At 41.0% G+C, this 19,662-nt stretch overlaps 1 protein-coding gene across 1 annotated transcript in view; it reads left to right on the forward strand.

Annotated features, from left to right (window-relative positions):
- The window catches only part of LOC144685381 (uncharacterized), a 70,725-nt gene extending 51,815 nt beyond the window's left edge, over positions 1 to 18,910 (forward strand). The window contains exons 6-8 of the mRNA XM_078549777.1: positions 2,913 to 3,023; positions 10,476 to 10,575; positions 15,610 to 18,910. Of these exons, the coding sequence (XP_078405903.1) occupies positions 2,913 to 3,023; positions 10,476 to 10,575; positions 15,610 to 15,766 (368 nt within the window). The 3' untranslated portion in view covers positions 15,767 to 18,910. The remainder of the gene's footprint in view (positions 1 to 2,912; positions 3,024 to 10,475; positions 10,576 to 15,609) is intronic.
- The last annotated feature ends 752 nt before the right edge of the window (positions 18,911 to 19,662 follow it).

A 19,662-nucleotide genomic window follows, 5' to 3' on the forward strand; every position in this document is an offset into this window, starting at 1 on the left:
TACCTCCCTCCCCCACCTGCTCAACAACTCTCAGACCCCCCCCATATTTTCATTCTGCAGTCTCACAAAGTCTGGGGCATTAAAATGGGGTCATACCAGGAAAAGGTTTGTGAAACACTAGATTATAAATGCAAGTTCCACCTTTTTGCATTGCTCTTCTCCACATTACCAGTGAATTTCCCATTTGAGTTCTACTGCTTGAGCATTATGGCGTGCATGTTTTTTTTTAAAAAAACAGTTTTCCCACATGCCTACACTATTTTTGTCCACTCCCTGATGCCTCAGCTGGCAAAGGCAGTCTGCAGCTCAGCCATACTAAACTAGAAAGTCCCAGATCAATGCCAGCCCATACAGGAGCACAGTCAGAGCAGCAGTCAGCAGTCACATGTCAGCATCGATGGAAGAAGGAAAAAAACAAAATAAGTCAGGTCTCGAAGCTGCTGCTTATACCCAGTGATCCCAGCTAGAGAAATGCCTGCATGTGCACAGAGGAGAATCGTGATCTATGCCCTGTAAGGTCGAGTAGCTTGCCAGAGCTCACAGATAAGCAGTGGCCGCTTTGGATGTAGTCCATCACTTGTCGAATTGCATCCCAACATGAGTCAGCACCTTTGGGAAAAGACAGGACAAATTTGGAAGGAGAGGGGTGGGGTGCTGGAGGGATGGTGAGTGGGTGCCAAATATGTTTTAAAAGCATTTGGGTCATCAGGCTATGACTGAGTTCTCAACTTGGTTGCTGGCAGAGACCCACATTCTGAAGCATTCTGTTTCTAAGATAGCATCACACTGTATTTTTAGGCCTACACACAGCTGACTTCCTTTCATTGAGAAACCAACAAAGACATCATACAACTGAAATATTCCATGAATGAACTTAACTAAAATAGATTCAATTCAGCAAGGACTTGCAAGAAACAACAACCGTGGGCAGAGTGTTAATACCATGTCTCCAGCACCATGCTTTGGTTGACGTCAGTGTAAATGCTCACTTGCAGCATATGAGAAAAAAAATAATTTCTGTTTTGTAGGACGAATTAAGAGTCCTGAAAAACATTGAAGCAAAAGCTGTTAGGAGAAGCATTACTAGTAAAATGTATTGCGTTATACTGCAGGTATTGGTTTGACACAAACCCTTGCTGTTTGATTGGTGTGAGTGGACAGCATTGAGCAATAGTGCCTACCTTGCTCTGCCCACCCCTCAAACAAGCAAGAGCTCTGCTCACAAGTGTATCTTAAAACCAAAGCATAAGATGTTGGGTTTACAATGACTGAGGTCACGGGAATAGTGGTCATAGTAGCGTGGCAATTTATTGGATGGAAAATGTGCCTTCCACCCAAAACAAGCAGAAAGTTGGTGGAGTGAATAAAGTTGGCGTAGGGACTACCGGCAAGCGTCAATGCTAAGCAGGGGGTTCTGGGACCCATCTAGCTAGTCAGGAAGGGCGGGCGTAAGCAATCCTGTAACAACACGGGACCTCAGACAGAGTATCTATTGTGAGTTTCAAGATCCACTCTCCTGTTCCTGTTGGCCCCCACATAATTAAAAAAAATAAACCTGGGCCATTTTCTGAGCAGTTTCAAGCCCCTCTGAAGATACCTGGTTAGTCTGCATAGTACCTGGTACAAATGGGCAGATTGAATTGTTTCATCTTAGATCTACACTGCGCCATGGGATGTTTTACTACATTAAAGGTGCTACATAGATGTAAGCTGTTATTGCTGCTGCAACCATATAAAGAACATGTATCTCCTCTAGAACCCTGTGTGTCTGCTACATTAATACACATACATATATACCAACTATGTGACAGAGAAAGTAATCCCAGGACAATGCTTTAAAATATGCCAAGTTAGTCAGGCATTTGTGCTACAGCTTCATGGTTAGTTTGGAAAGATGCCAGGAAGTTAACCTTTACACTGAGGGTAATTAGCTGCTTAAACAGATTGTCAAGCCAGGATGGACATCTTTGCAATGTGGCTAGATGAGGGAAATGAGGAAATTGCAGAGTTGGTATCCTTGGATGATGAGATCAAATGGGCCAAAGAACCATATTCATCCAGACTTATCTTGTGTTATAAATGGTACCACAGAATTGTAGAATGACTTATCACAGAAGGAGACTATTCAACCCATCACGTCTGTGCTGGCTCTTTGAAAAAGCTATCCAGTTCGTCCCCTGCTCTTTTCCCACAGTCCAGCAAATTTCAGCTTTACAAATATATATCTAATTCCCTTTTGGAAGTTATTATTGAATTTGCCTTTCAGACAGTACATTCCAGATCAGAACAACTCTGCTGTGTAAAAAAATTCTGTTGATTTTCCTTTCTGATTTTTTTTGCCAATTACCTTAATTCAATGTCCCCTGGTTACTGACCCTCCTGCTAGTGGAAAGAGTTACTCCCGTTCTATTCTATGATTCGCCACTGTATTTCTGCAATGATCATTAATGAGACTCTATGATCAGTTGGCCAGAGGAGCGGTTCAAGTGGGGCGGAATGGACAAGGTCTGCCTTCCTTCGACAAATTGCAGTGCCCTAACTTGTTCTGGTGTGCATCCAGTATATGGTCAAGGATTGATCAAACGCACCCGACAGAGGTAGGCTAATTTGACTCTCTTTAGAAGGCAAAACATTCCTGAACTTCACTGAGTGGGTTATTTATTATCACATGCATTATGCTCACTTTATTGCTTCAAACCTGTCCACGTTTTCTTGTGTTACAATGCACATTTTCCCCTTTAAATTTGCTATGCTCATTCAAGGTTACTTTTTATTTAAATGCCATGATCCCTTTCTGCAGCGGGTGCTATAATTTCTGCATAACTTCACAAGTTACTTATTTTTTGCATTTGTTTCCCTGATTTGTTTTATATTTCTCCCCACGTTTCCCGCCTCTATGTACCCTCCATCAGCCGGTAGAGATGGGTGGACACTACCACGGACAACTCCACGAATGCAGTTGCAGATGACGCTAGGCACTCACGTACCAGGAACCTTGCGAAGTCAGTATCTCCTCCCCCGAGGTGAGCTCCTCAGCCAAGATTTGGTGAAGCACATCACCAGGGTTTCCCTCTGCTTTGCTTTCAAAGTTGTTACCTTACTTGGTGGTTCTCGAAAGTTGTTACTGATGATTACTAACGCTGGCTTTTGCACTTGATCTTCTAGTGTGTTTTCATTAGGTCTGCAGTCATTACTCTGCTGCCTAGGACTTAACCATCAATATGTTCATTGTACGAGGCTGCTCTTGCTGACTCCAGAGCTTTGTATGGCTGCTGCTGCACAAACATTTCTCAGTTTTATAACTTGCCACGTTCTTTTATTTCTTCCTACCCTCCTAAGGATGCCATCCTTTGATGGCAGCCCTCCTGAGCCTCGCCCAGCTGGCTACTCTTCAATTATGAGCTTCAACAGTGACAGTCAGTAGGCTATTTAATTTTATTGGGCACCCATGCCTCTTGGTTATTGTCCTTGTCTGGTGTTCATGCTGAGGCACTATCCAACGAAAATGACCAGAGAGCAATCAGGGACCATAGCCCTAAATGATACTTCTTCACCCTTGCTCCTCCAATAACACTGAGGGCGATTGTAGCATCCCTACAACCCCCCAGCTGAGGTCAGCTCAGTCAACACAAACCGGTGACTGAGCCTGGGACTTTTGTGTTCTCTACGGCCCAACGTTATTGTGCCCTGACGGTGTCCTGTGCCATTGAGGAACTTTACTTTTTACTTGTAATCGTCTGGTGTTTTTCTCCTCTTTGTGTTGTTGTCCTGTGCTTTTCCATTGTCTCACTGTCCTGCTCCAGGTGAACAACAGTACAGTCCAAGCCACAGATTTCATCATAACTCTAATATTATAACATCATAATGTAAGGTATACCTTACAGAAAGAGTAGCTTCTCTGATCCCTTGGTGATTTTCTGTAGTCCTTGCCCTGTGACGGGACTCAGCTGCAATGAAGTTTGACCAAGACCTCCATCCACAAACCAGTGAAATGAGCCCATGGGAAATAGCTGAGGTTTTATGTCAGTTAAGGCTGCAATTCAAACTAGGAGAGTGAGCACTCAGTGATTGGGAACTGATGACACAGTCAGTTTCAGAGTTGGAAACTGGACAGTAAGAGAGTGAAATTGGTCAATGGCAGCAGTGGAAACTGGGTTGATAATGAATCAACTTTTTCCCCTTTTTTAAGCATTCGGTTTTCTCTTACATGTGATCCTCCTCTGAGGTCAATATTCTATCATTAGAACTAACAGAATGAAACAGGTTAGTTAGTCCTTTTTAAGAATTTTTGCAAGAATACTAATTGACAGGTAGCACTTCAGATTCATCATGTTAAATTATAACTGAAAGAAAGTTAATAAGCAACAGACATTGTACCTAAGTGCTGCGAGCACATTTATATTTCAGGAAGCTCATTGACTCTGGTTAGGTCCCTGTAAGTATCTTATCTCTAAATAATGGACATGCTAATATATAATGCAATAATGTTAATGACCTGGACTGCTTAATTTATATAGTTTAAGTGCATTCATTCATTGCACACACTTAAATCTTTGATAACAAACCTGACAAATTCATTCACATTTAAAGAACAACTTGTCACTTTTTCAAAACTTGCTAATTAGTCAACATGAAGATAAAAGCCGTTCCTGGAGGCAGCAGGATGCAGTCAGATTTTAATGCTTTTAGGAGAGGCCAAAGCAAAGTGGCGATGTAAGGATATGCAGCTTTAGATTATTACATAGAGTAAGCTGATTGGCATTATATGGAATTATATAAATAGTTGAGCATGGTTAAAATGCACTTTAGGCAGTTACACAGATTTGCCGAATAGGCTCTTCACCCCACTAGCGATGAGGATGAGAATGGAGCGTCAATTGTTGAATGGGCATGAGAGTGACTAGAGAAATTCCCTTTTGCAATAAAGACTGGAAGAGGTAAGGAATTAAAGACTACATTTGGCCACTCATGCATGGAGTAATTAACCTAAAAGTCATGTGAACTGAGCGAGTGCTCCTGACTTAACAACTAATCGAGTTGACGCAGCAACAGCATGTACAAGAAAGTAACGACATATTGGGCTCAGTAATTAACTATACAAATACAGTCCACACTGTTGTACTTTAGGAACTGGGCTGAATACAGTAAGAACAAAAATAAGTTAGAGAAGCTTTAGTGATTCCAAAAGTTGGAATTTTAAAATCTGTAGGAACAAAGAAAAATTGAGTGAAAAATGAAATCCATATTCTGGACGTCCTAAAAAGGAATGGATTTGAGTAGGAGGATTGTGTGAAGAGTTTTGGTTCCAAAGTAGGAAGGACGTGGGCAGAAAGAACAGTGTGTACAAGGGGGTATTTAGAGAACAAGCACCGAATGTTCAGAGGATCAATGGAGAGCAGTACCGGGGGGGCAAGGAAAGTTAATACTTTTGTCCTTTCACTTCTTGGACCAGATTTGCATCTAGTTCAGACAAATTGTTGTTTCATCACTGGCAGCTGTTCAGCGTGTTCAGAAAATAACTTTGGCAGGCCTGTATTCAGTGCACTAAATTTCCCACAGGATTACAACGGGAGTATAATAAATAAATAGAGTCAATTAGCTCTACATTAACATTTTGGAATACACATCACTAGCAAAAACATAATCAGTGCCAAGTTAACTTAACTCATTTGAGTATTGGTACAGTGCAGAGAACAGCCCTGTTTTATATCATACAATAAGTGGTAATGATATTAAGTTAAAAAAAATACTTGTTTTCAGAAACAACAAGGCAACAAAGGTCAAAAAAGCTCTTCGACCTGAAACATTAACACTAACGTTAATGACCTTGCCGCCTCACTTGCTGAGTGTTTCCAGCACTTGGGGGCATTTTCCAGCACCATAGAGGTTTCTTTATGGATAAAAATTTGAGCCTTGTTAATTTATTTTCAAATTGTCTAAATAGACTTCAATGATGATGGGTTGATAGAATAAGGACATTAGTCAAAAGAAACAACTTTCCCCCAATAGCAAAACATTCTGGAAAGGCACCGAAGTCAGGCATTTGGAAGGAATCTTTTTTTCACACAGAAGGGTGGTAGAAGTGTGGAACACTCTCCCACAAAAAGCAGTAAATGGTAGCTCAATTAATCATTTTACATGTGAGATTGATAGATTTTTACTAGTCAAGTGTATGAAAGACAATGGAACCAAGGCAGGTGTGTGGAGTTAGGCTACAGATCAGCCATGACCTCAGTGAATGGTAGAACAGGCTCAAGGTACTGATTGTCTGCCTCCTGTTCCTATGTTTCTAAGGTAGGGCATGGTCCTTGAACACAATTGTATGGTAAATGTATAATAGCCCCTAATGTAGAACTAACATGAGCAAAACCCAGGACTTGCAAAAGAAAGCAAAGTGGGGTAAGAGAGAGTAGAACAGAATGCTATCTGCTGCTTTGGCACATGGAGGTTTGACAACTTTTCAACAAAGGAAGGAGTTCAAAACTAAATTACGTTGGCAATTGATCTGAGTCAGTGAAAGATCATCAGTTACTCCCCAGTAACTACTCTAATATGGTTTGTTGTTTCCTATCAATGTCTACATAGATGATGCACTTTCGAAAAGTACTAAAGGGTAACAATCAGGAGAGGAGTCTTCTCTCAGGTTCCTCTGACTCAGGGCCTCATGTTAGCTTGGCTCCGTTGGTAGCCCTCTCATCTCGGAGTCAGAAGGTATGGAGTTCCAGCTTAATTAAGGAACTGAGCACCCAATTATTGTCGACAGTCCAGTGCAGAGTTGAGTTAGTGCTACATTGCCTGAAGTGCTGTTCTTCAGGTGAGATATTAAATTGAAGCCCAGCCTAGTGGTTCAGGTTTATGTGATATTATTAGAAGAAAGGCAGAGAGTTCTCCAACTGCGTTAGCCAAACATTGCTCTGTCAACCACCACCACACAAAATTATGGATTACCTGGTCAGTCATCTCATTGCTCTTTGTGGGACATTGCTGTGTGCAAAATGGCTGCCCCATTTGCCTACGTAACAACAGTGATTGTAATGCAGTGTTCGCTTTGCAATGTGATAAGGTACTTTATAACTGGAAGTTCTTTCTTTTTCTTCCCCTAGCATAGGAACAATGAAGCAAAATGTAGAACCTCAGCTACTGCTCTGGTTGAAATCAGCTAATTCAGCAGAGCCCAAGGACCTTCTGCATGGTTCAATGCACATTTGGCAGTATATTTACTCACTTATCCATTGGGGAAAACTATGATGTACACATATTCCCATTCTGGCAAATGCCTAGGCTCATGAATGGTTTCCAAAATTTATCAGACATGAATACAGCACTAAAGGGTAAAGGATTGGTTTGCTGTGGTGCATGAATTTGTTGGTATGTTCCCCCATGGTTTGCATTTCAATGAGTTAACTTAGTTAGACACATCGGCCAATCTTGCATTAGCATTTTAGTAGATGCAGATACCTGAACCCTGCTCTCCGAACTGATCCTCCACTGTGTTGCATGTGTGTTTGCAAGAATTTTATTCACTGTGGCACGGGCACCATTAGTATGCAAAGGTGGCCTGCACACTTCAGCTGCTTGTCATAGATGATGTTACTAATGGCACTTTGATGGATGGATTCATTTTCTGTCTTTCCAGCAAGAGATGTTGAGAAGTGTGCTCATGCAGTTCCTCTGAAATATCTCAAGATGCTACCATTCATTATTTGAGAGCACTTGACAGGACCAGCCTATATTAAATGCCCCAAATTACACCAGCAACTCCAGTGTGTCTGAGCTACAAAGATTTCATGTTTCTGTAACTGTGTTGTGCATTTAACTTGTCTCTATTTTGTGAATGGGGTTTTTTTTGTATTTTGATTTCCATTATTTATTATTTTTCTTGTCCTCGCCTCCAGATCTGTTGAAGTCCAAATTCCTTTGGTTGCTTTGTGTAGCTGTGTTATAAATGTATTTGTGAAGATTTTTCTTCATCACTATTTCTAGTGAAGCCGTATCACATTATAATAGAATAGGATAAATTATCTGACTGGTATTGTTCTCCTACTAATGTGTAATGCATTCATATTAAATGTGTCTGTGCAATATTTTTAACACAAGTATTAACCATTTAGAAAAGAACAGAAAATATACCCCAAAGTGGTTTGGATTTCATTAAAAATACCAGAGTGAATCCTTACAAACACATTTATAAATGTCATGACATCTAAGCAGAGTAATTCTTAACATCACTTTCTTCAGGAGAGGAAAGCAAAAATTGGAAGGATAAAAAATATATAATTGGAAAAAGATTCAAATGTATCATCGTATATGTTAGTCACTCAAAGAACCGCATCTCAAAAAGTATATCAGTTTTATGTGTTGTGAACTATACATGTATAAAAAGCATTGTCATTCTTGATCAATATTCAGCCTCGGATGAGTCACAAATTCTTCCGCACAGCATCAGGAATACTAAAGTCAATTCTTCAGCACCATCACCTCCTACCCCTGTCAGAAATGTTTATGTCCTAACACAAACTGAATGCCCTCCACCACCCCGCCCCCACCGCCCCACACACACCATGACAACTGACTCAGACTCCAGCAGATTAATTAGATCATTGGTATCTTGTTCAACCTTGAGTTTAGCTTCAGGCTGTACCACAAAAAACATTCGCTTTCACCTTCGCAGTATGCCTTGCTCTTGTGTCTACTTCAACTCTTCACCATTGAAACCTTCTCTTTTAGTTAGCCATCCATTTTTCTTATTGCAATCTGTGAAGCATTTCAGGATATTATTTGTTCAAGGTTCATTAATGAAATGTAATTTGTTGTTCTGTCCCTGTTATTATCTATAGACAGCTCCATGGCCTTCTCCTGTCTAATTTCAAGCATTTTGTCCCCTCTCCTACACTTTACTTCTCAGACTCTGGCCTCATGTAACTCCCCCATGGCTATTTGCCCATCATTGGTGGCAAAGCCTTCAGATACATTAGATCTCCTCTCTAGAACACTTTTACAAAACCTCCCTGCCTCTCCACTTCTCGCTTGACCTTATAAAAAGAAAAGAACTCTTCTTTTCAACCAAGCTTTCAATCATTTGGGCTAATCTCTCCCATTGTGGCTGGGTATATAGACTCTTATCTACCTCTATCTTGAGAATTGCTGAAAAAAGAGACATGCTGTTAAAGCTTTTTGTCTTGCATTCATCAGGACAGATTCGCAAGAATACCAATTGTAAAGGGAACTACAATTGTAAAGTAAGCTCCCTTTAAGCCCTATATTATCTATGACTAGTTCTGCACAACATGAATTGGCCAAATGGTTCAGCAAGTTGCTACAACCAGTTCTAAGCAAGTTTTCCATGGTGAAGGATTCCTTCACGTTTGCGAAGACCATACAGAACTTGCATATTGATAGCAATGCTGTGTCCATGTGCTCATTTGACATCACTAGTCTATTCACCAATGTATCTCTCAAAGAAGCCATAGGCATTTGCACTGCATCACTCTATCATGATGACCTTGACATTGCGCTTGTCTGTATCTATACTCATTGAACTTATAAACTCAGCAACTCATGCAGTTAAGTTCAGTTTCAACAACACCATGGACGTCCAAATAGATGGTGTTGCCATGGGATCCCCTCTAGGCCCAGTTGTCACAAACATCTTTGTCGGTTTCCACAAGAAATGTGTCTCCAATGGAATGACCCCTGACCTCCTACCCCTTGCATATTCAGATATGTAGATGATACATTTGCTATATTTGAATCTACAGCTGCATGTCAAAATTTCCTTACATGTCTTAATGGGCTCCATCCTGCATTCAGATTCACCTTTGAAATGGAGCAGTCAAATGAGCTCCTTTTACTCGACATGCTAGTTGAGAAATCTGCCAGTGGATTCTCAACTACTGTCTACTGCAAGCCTACCTTCACTGGTCAATATACACATTGGGATTCCTACAATTCCACGTGCTATAAGATTGGCCTTATCAACAACCTCATAAATGGGGCCCAAGCCATTTGCTCACTGTGCAAGATTGATGCTGAAATAGGGTGCATCAAAGCCACCTTGTGGGGTAATGGCTACCCTGATCAGATCATTGCTCACTATATATCACACAAACTCCTGAATAGGCCTAAGGCCGCCACTTTCAGTCCTGAAAAGCACCCAGTCTAGCTCAGATTTAAATTTGGTATTCTTGTGAATCTGTCCTGATGAGTGCAAGATAGAAAGCTTCAATAGCATGTCTCTTTTTTCAGCAATACTCAAGTTCTTTATAGCCAAATGAATATTCATCTACCTCTATCTGTGAATTGCATTGTGTTTTTTTTTTAGTTAAAATGTCAAACTTAAGTAGCTGTTGTCATTGTTATCGTTGTTGTTGTGTCATAAAGTTTGAATGCTGAATGTGTCGGACATACTCCCAGATGCACATTTGAAACACAAGTGAAGCTTTAACTTCATGTGTCTTCTGTTATCTTCTTTACAGGGGTTCATACAAGTGGAGCACGTATCAGTAATTCAAGCGTGGAGTTCAGTGCGCCTCTTATTGGCAGCCTGCATGGTCCATGGGCTGCAAATCAGACACGGTAACCGCTACACTTGAATTCCTGATATGCGCTTCAATCTGTGCCTTGAGCACAAAATGATTGCACTAACCCTTTGCACAATAGCTTTAAAATGATTCTATGTGTATGTTGGTGTGTTACTGCCTAACCTTCTCCATTATATTTTAACCAAGGCATTAATCCATTTGAATTAAGTAAGCTAAGGCTTTTAATAAATTAATGCAATTTCATTAATGGGACATAATTTCAAGGCCAACAATTTTTTTAAGTCATTTTATCAGGAGGTGGTTGCACCTGTTATCACTTTTCAATTCCCAAATTCTTGGGAACCTTCTAGTACAAGGAAGAAAGATGAAGACTATTCTTCCTATCTGTGTTAAATGTTCATTTGTTACTTCTTTTGAAGTTATTCACTAAATTCTATGGATTCATTGAGGTAAGGAGCCAGACCTAAGGTCCTTAATTCCAGGATGGGACTAAACCCCAGTGGCTAAGTTGGGAAATGTATTACGCAGTGTGTGATTGAGTGACACAGACAAGTAAGGTCCCAGATCCAAACCCTGGTCTGTGCTGAGTCCCCTGAGATGGCAGTAGAAATGCTATAATTCATTGGCAATCCACTATTGAGGAGAAAGTGAAGTGGGGTTCACATCCCTGATAGTTTGCCTGCTGGAAATGTGCTTTCACGTGCATGGTAGATGAATGGTCCCTTTGGTGAAGCTCCCATAGGTAAACAGTCTGAAACACTCACTAGGTTCACCAGTGGCAATTAGAAGGATGCACAAAAGGGCAGCCAGCACCTAGGGAGCAGGAGTCAATGCCTTTAGGAGAGGAAGATGAATAGGGAGGAAAGTTGAATGGACAAAAGGATTGCTAAAAAAGTAAAATATAGCTTCATGTCCTCATAGAGATTACTTTAAATACCTTTTATATCCTGTCTTTTATTCCACAGCTTTAAATGAATCATTAAAGTTCCTCACCTTTTCATTTTTTTTCATTTGTGCATGGGATATGGGCGTCGTTGGCAAGGTTAGCATTTGTTGCCCATCCCGAATTGCATTCTGAGCATAGTTAAGAGTCAACCACATTGCTGTGGATCTGGAGTCATATGTAGGCCAGACCAGGTATGGATGGCAGATTTCCTTTCTTAAAGGACATTAGATGTCCTTATACAATGCTTAATTACTGGTTGACCAACAGGAATGTTAAGGAATGGAAACTCTCCTTAAAACATCCACTGATGTGTAAGCAATTGGAATTTTGTTTTTAAGTAGAAAAGATATAGGAGCTGGAATAGACCATATGGCCCCTTGAGCTCGCCCTACCATTCAGTATGATCTTGGCTGATCATCTACTTGAACTCTACTCGCCCCCCCCACTATCCTCATATCTCTTGATTCCCTTAATGTCCAAAAATCTATCGCATTCAGTCTTGAGTGCATTTACCAACTGAGCAGCCAGGATTTTCTGGGACAAACAGCTTCAGAAATTCACAACCCTTTGAGTGAAAGAATTTCTCCTTATCTGAGATTTAAATAGCCCAACCCCTTTTCCTGAGACCATGACCCCTAGTTCAAGGTTTCCAGCCTGAAGAAGCAGCCTCTCAGCATCTACCTTGCCAATCCCTCTTAGAATTTTATGTTTCAATGATATCACCTCTTGGTCCTCTAAACTCCAGTGTTTATCAGCTTATTTTACTCAATCTCTCCTCGTAGGACCACCCTTTCGTTTCAGAAATCAACCCAGTGTATTCCGTCAGAACCATTTAATAATTGAAGGATTGGAGGGCAAGTATACAGTTCCTTCCCAACAGGAACCTATTCCTCTCAGTGCCCTATCATATGACCCCTTGTATTGTTTTGTGAATCTAAATTTTACAAGCCCCCTCTGCTACTGAGGCAATGACTCCTGTTAATGTTTTGTTTGAGCTGTCCTTGGTACTGGATCTCACCCAAATGACCAGTATTCATGCAAAAGTCTGGACAAAAGTGTTGACAGGTGACTCGTCCATCATGCATATCATATCTGAGCCCAATCATGACATTAATGAAAACACACTTTTCAGCAGGACTCACTACATAGCGATCAGGAGTAGTGACTGTAGTTGCTTTACTCCCCCTCCCTTACGCTGGGTTATAAACGCCTCTATTGCTACCTCAGTTGACATCAGCATAGAACCAAGGAATAAAACTGGAGTGGCCTTCCCTGTTTGTATGCAAAGTGCATGTTTCATAAAACATTTTTTCTCTGTGCTGCTGAAGACCACACAACAGATGAAGAATCTTGACTCTTCCTGTTAAATCCACTCAACAGGAACTAACCAGAAAGCCCTTAAGTGTAACTTCTTTATTTCTGCATGTGTCTTCCAGTTGACAAAGGTATGATCACTAATGAGCAGCTACTGTGCTGTGATTGAATATCTAGCGGCAGTACACTGCTTCACAACATGTTCCTGTTGTGCCAAATCTTTCACATAATCCAAACTTGCAAAGATAAATGTGTTTTACTCCTTCATTTACTGCAGTGACAGGTGTTAATCCAGGAGAGTGTAATCCTCTTTTAATTTGGATAGATTAGTATTTGGCAAAGCTATCTCTGTTTCCTGCAGAAATGATGAGATATTAGTCATTTTATTTAAGAAATAGCATCTGAAATATTTATGTTACCAGTTCATGAGCATTAGCATATGAAACAATTCAATTACCAGGCACACAGCTGCTGGAGATATTGACATGAATTTCTTATTTAGAAATGAAAAGGTTGCATTGAACTAAAACCAAGCTTGAGTCTGATCTTGGCTCTTAGTTGCTAGGACCCTAAGATTAAAACAGATGACAAAGGCCATTTGGCCATTCTGAGCTCATCCATTCACAAAGGACCTATGGTCAACTTTCCACCCAAGTCCCTCCATCACAGCATCCAGCTGTTTCTGAAATGATACACAGGGCTTGATGTCATGGCCTTAACTCTATTCCATTGGTAGAACTTCACTGGGAGGGGGTTGGAAACACAATTCACACCTGAACATGGAGTGACCGCCACATACCCAGCAAATATGGAGCAGGATTAGCTTCAAGATCTTCAGGCCCAAGTTTTCTTCCAATAGCTCGATCATATCTCTGCAAATTATTTTTATGCGTGAAAATATTAGGCTGGTGTTCATCATTTTTTTTGGAAGAGAAAGAAAGCTTTGACAAATCAATACAGAATGAGTAGCGGAATCAGGAATATGTTGGGCTGTGAACTGCTGGTTTAGAGAGTGCTTTCAGACCGTGATAGAAAGAACAGTGCTTAATAATTTATAGAGCATCCTTGACCTCGCATACCATCTTGAAATTAAGGTGACTGGAGCTCTACATGGTGATCTGATTAGGGTTGCATGAACAGCTTGGGCTTCCCTGATCCTTTATGGGCATTTCCTTTTTTTTCCCCAATTGCTTCAAGTTTGAAAAGTCAGGGTTATCACTAATAAGGCATTACCCTGCAGTGTTCATAGACATCTTTCAGATGTGACATTAAACCAAGATCCTGTCTGCCCTCTCAGTTGGACATAGGATCACAGAGCTGTTACAGTGTAGAAGGAGGCCATTCAGCCCATCGTGTCTGCACCAGCTCTCGGAGCATTTTAATTTAGTGCCAATCTCCTGCCTTTTCCCCGTAACCCTGCACATTGTTTCCATTTAAATAATTACCCCCAAAAAAATCCCCTGACGCTATTCGAAGAGGAGCAGGGGAGTTCTTCCCTGGTTATCCCTTAATCAACATTACAAAAAGAGATTATCAGGTCATTATGCTATTGCCGCTTGTAAGATCTCACTGTGCACAAAATTGGCAGCTATGTTCCCTATATTTCTGATTTTTTCTGAAATACTTTTGGACGCCCTGAAGTCATGAAAGACACTGCATGAATACAAGCCTTTCTTTTCTTTCTTGCTCACTTTTACCAGGAGAGTAAAACGTCCACCTATAAAGTAAATCAGTAAAAAAATACGTTTTGAAAAGCTGATTCTGGCCTCAAAGATACTAAAGAAAAAAATGAAGAGATAGCCAAGATGGTTCTAGGTATCAAGGACCTAAGTTACATGGGGAAATTAAGGAAGGCTTATGCTAAGGTAGTTTTGCAAGGACACTGATGACAGTGATGTCCCCACCTCCCTCAGCAGCAAGGTGCTGATACAGGTTGCTGAAATAAAACAGAAAAAGAGGCTGATTTTCCTGCAAAATTCTATTCATGGGAAAGGTAAAAATAAATTGCAAAATTAAGTGGCATTGTAGTGATGGGAATAAACTTGTGCCTCCAAGCATCCACACACTGGCTTTCTAATCGCATGCTGGGCAATGATTCCCCACAGTGGCAAATTGAAGAGTAATTAGTTAGACCGCACCCGGAGTAGTGTGTGCAGTTTTGGTCCCCTTACCTCAGAAAGGATATTATTGCCATAGAGAGAGTGCAACGAAGGCTCACCAGACTTGTTCCGGGGATGGCGGGACTGTTTCATGGAGAGAGATTGGGGAAACTGGCCCTCTATTCTCTAGAGTTTCAAAGAATGAGAGGTGATCTCATTGAAACCTACAAAATATTTAAAGGGATAGACAGGGTAGATGCAGGTAAGATGTTTCCCCCAGTTGGGGAATCGAGAACCAGTTGACACAATTTCAAAATAAGGGGGAAGCCACTTTGGACCGAGATGAGGAGAAATTTCTTCACTCAGAGGGTGGTGAATCTTTGGAATTCTCTACCCCAGAGAGATGTGGAAGCTCAGTCATTGAGTTTGTTTAAGGTAGAGATTGATAGATTTCTGACGAACAATAACGTAAAGGGTTATGGGGATAGTGTGGGTAAAAGGCATTAAAGTGTTTGATCAGTCATGATCGTATTGAATGGCAGAGCAGGCTCGATGGGCTGAATGGCCTTCTCCTGTTCCTATTGTTCCTAGCAATATAAAAAATGAAACTTGGGCTGCTGTCTACTAACCACGTGAGGCGAAAGCAACCTTACATTATTGGCTAGTGCTGGAGTAATAACTGATGTTTTACTCAAAATCGCCTTTTCAGAGATCATAGAGGCATCTCCAGTTCGGGTGGCAGGAGACCAGAGTTGGACACCCAGGCTCGCGGTGAAATTCCCTGCTCACCACCAGGCCAACGACTATCTACACAATGTCTACATTCCCGGGACCACCACCACCCTCTCCGGGAAGTCAACTACTGAGCGGGAGGGCAAGAAATCCTTCATTACTTTTGGGAAGAAGAAGAAGGGTGGTAAATAAAACAAAGAGGTAGCAGAATGGAATTGAATATAATGGTGAGAATTATAAAATGGAGCTGCATGACTGAAGCACTTTTTTTTTTAAATAAATTACTAAATGTCACTTAAAAAAAATCACTGGGCCAAAGCAGGTCCTTTGCTGCACTAAGTATTAATTTGATAGGGAATGGAGTTTTTTTTAATTGCATTTCCAATGAGCGTGTTCAGAATGCTTCAATACTCCTCAATTAAACAAGTAATTCAAAGAAAAGAATGACAAACTGTGCCTACAGCACATGCTATGTTGCTTAAGATGGTCTGTATGCCTAAAGATGTAAAGAAATTTCTTTTTTCCTGGCAACCCAGAGATTAAGGCAACTTACTCCTGACTATGTGGTTGTGATTCTGAGTATCATTGCCACATGGGACTTGTCAGGAATGCTGTCACTTCATCAAAAATGCCAGGGAACAAATAAAATTGGTATCAGGCCAGTGTTACAGCATTTTTGTCAATGAGGTACAAACCCTTGCATTGGCCTGATTAAGGAATACTCCAACATGATGCACTATGAACTGATGGGACTTGAGTCCCTCTCCCTTCCATGATTCCTTACATGGTAGGCATCTAAATTCAGTTCTGCTGTAACGACTGTTGGACCCTTGGCTAGCATTGCCACAAAATAGCATTTCTTTGCTGTCTCTGTGTGAAGATCAACTGAGGGAATGTGATGAAGCCCATCAACATCTGGGATGGCTGGAACCAGAAGTCTAGAGACAGATCAAAGAAGAAAGTTTTCTGAGGTTCTCAAGTAAGGAGGAGATAGGCTGAAAATAGCCCTTGGGCCATACGGTGAGAACCACTGGCATAGACCCATCTTGCTCCACCACATGTCAGCTGAGGAGGGAGAGAGGTATTCCAATTTAAGTCACTGAGAAGTTGTGCCTTTCCCAGAGAAATGAAATATTGATTCCCCCTCGCCACCATGATGGAGGGAAATTAAGGAAAACATTTAAAGAAAACCCATTCCCTTCTGTAAACAGCTGTTACACAATAGCTAGCAGCCACAATTTTAATTCAGTCAACCATTCATTGTGTCTCCATTTATTCAGTCCAAAATGTCACACAGCCTTAACATAGATTAAGGAACACTTTACGAGTCCATTTTCTCATTGTGCATGTTGGCCACACTGAGGGTTATCGCTTGCATTACATTTTCTGTAATTTAATCACTGTTTAACACCTCATATTTAGCTTTAGGAGGGGTGAAACAGAACAGAAAAGAGCAAAAAGAAACAAGCAAGTGAAAAAAGAAAATAATTGAGGCTTGATTTCCTCCATTAGGAACTGGATCAGGCGTCAGACAGGGCTGCCAGATGGAACAGTCATGGTCTTATCGAATGGCAGGCAGACTTGAAGGGCTGAATGGCCTGCTTCTGCTCCTAAGTCCAATGCTCCTATGTTCCTATGGAGTACCAGCTAGAAACAGTATCTGGCCAAGAACCTTGGCATTGTCCATCCCACTCCTTTGGAGTGCCATCTGATCTTAGGATGGCAGTGATGTTGACTGTGGGCATTCAAAAGATCATGGCTTTGAGTGCCCTTTTCATCTGCCTAAAGTAGAAAATATGAAGGACAAGGCTTCTTAAGGGAGAAAGTATAGGCAGTAAGAAAGGAGGTTAGAAGAGAATAATGAAATACCAAAAAAAAACAAGGTTATATATGGGGCTAGGGTTGCCACCTACTGAAGGGCCCAAAACTGGACCGGGGTGGGGGGTGGATCAGACTGAGCTGCAGAATGAAATCCTGGCTTGTGTTCAGAGGTATCCTTTGCTGAAGATGAAAATCCATCAAAAACTTAATAATGCCTCCACCTCAAGAGACATGGAACGGAGAATAAAACCCAAAAAGCTTTTAGTGTCTGCTCCAAAGTTTAGAAATTTCCAGACATGGGGTAGATTCTGACCTTGCCTGATCGTGTAAAACAGATGATGAGCGTCAGCAAGCCTGGTTACATCTCTTTCTGTTTTTATTTCTGTCAACGTGGATAGAAATAAAATCTGGTGGAGATGTAGAATGTGTTGCCCACTCGGTATCATCCCTTCTACACTGTCGCGCAACGTTACGATCTACCTCCCTGGTCTTTACTGTCAGCTGTCCTCAGCCAGATAGTTAATAGAGAGAGCCTCAGTATCCTGAGCTTAGCGAGGAACAATCACCTGGCCTTCCTGCTCCTGCCTGCAGCCTAATAACCGTTACCAGAAGGTCCATGTGAAGAGTATCACCGGGGCAAGGTACGGGAGTGCAGGCTGCACACATGGACCCGTGCAATCAGAGTCAGTGCCTTCAGGAGAGCAGAAAAACAAAGGACAGAAAAAAAATTGGGAGAGAGGAAAAGAAAATGGGTCATCCAGTTGAACCCCAGCTAGGTGGTAGACATGAATGGGGCTAAAGTTTTGGGGAACAGGGACTTTAACTATTTAGAGACTCTAAGTCCTGTCATTTAACTTTATTTAAATACTAGCGATAACCCTATAACATACTTTCTCTAAGACTGGATCAATCAGCCATAGCTTTGAGAATAAAGCCTTGGCAGCCAGTTCAGGAGAGGTAGTCTGTAGCTGTTTTAATATGTAGGCATGCTGAATGTGTCTTGTGAGCAATGAATATGAATATATCCATATACAAGTATCTGTCCTATTTCTTAGAAAAAAAATTAAAAGACTGAATTAGATCTGGAGACATTGTGAATCTCTTTGTAGTTTTTTTGATGTTTTTTGCTAAAACTTGTTTTATTACAATTATACTGTGTGATGTTGTAGATTTCTTATACACTGCTTTTTAAGTACAATAATCCTACAGTAGTGGAACATGAAGTGGTAGATTCTTTCTAATAATGTACATGTCTATTTCTGAGGTTTGCTTGCAATTGCTAACATCAGCATAATAGCCTGTATGACACCGAGTATATTGTGCCCTGTATTTTTCTCAAAACTAAATTGCTGTAATCCTAGTGCGAAAAACTTGCATTCTTTAAATTGCAGTAGAATATAGTAGTAATGTTTTGCTCTAAATTCAGTCTTTCCATTAAAATTATTCCTTTAATTCAACCATTGTGTATGTGTTTTGCTATTCAGAAGTTCGCCTTAAGTAGGACTGACAAATTCAGTTTTGTAATACATTACTGTGTTATCCCATAACCAAGGCATGTAAAATAATACGAGAAGAATGAGGGTGAAGAAAGGCTATTTATCTGTTAAACTCTTCCCTCTCTTATGCAAATTCACAGAATCACAGAATCACACAATGCAGAAGAGGCCCTTTGGCCCATCAAGTCTGCACCGAAACATGAGAAACACCTGACCAACCTACCTAATCCCATTTACCAGCACTTGGCCCATAGCCTTGAATGTTATGACGTGCCAAGTGCTCATCCAGGTACTTTTTAAAGGATGTGAGGCAACCCGCCTCCACCACCCTCCCAGGCAGCACATTCCAGACCGTCACCACCCTCTGGGCAAAAAGGTTTTTCCTCACATTCCCCCCTAAATCTCCTGCCCTTCACCTTGAACTTGTGTCCCCTCGTGACTGACCCTTCAACTAAGGGGAACAGCTGCTCCCTATCCACCCTGTCCATGCCCCTCATAATCTTGCACACCTCAATCAGATCGCCCCTCAACCTTCTCTGCTCCAACGAAAATAACCCAAGTCTATACAACCACTCTTCATAACTTAAATGTTTCATCCCAGGCAAATTGTTTCAACATAACACCCAACTGTACCTTGAAAACCCAATAATTTGTCATTACTACCTTATCTTGAAGATAATTCCAAAAATTTTTCACTCATTCAGCATAAAGAA

This window comes from Cetorhinus maximus, chromosome 10 (genome assembly GCF_964194155.1).
Source record: "Cetorhinus maximus chromosome 10, sCetMax3.hap1.1, whole genome shotgun sequence".
NCBI lineage: Eukaryota > Metazoa > Chordata > Chondrichthyes > Lamniformes > Cetorhinidae > Cetorhinus > Cetorhinus maximus.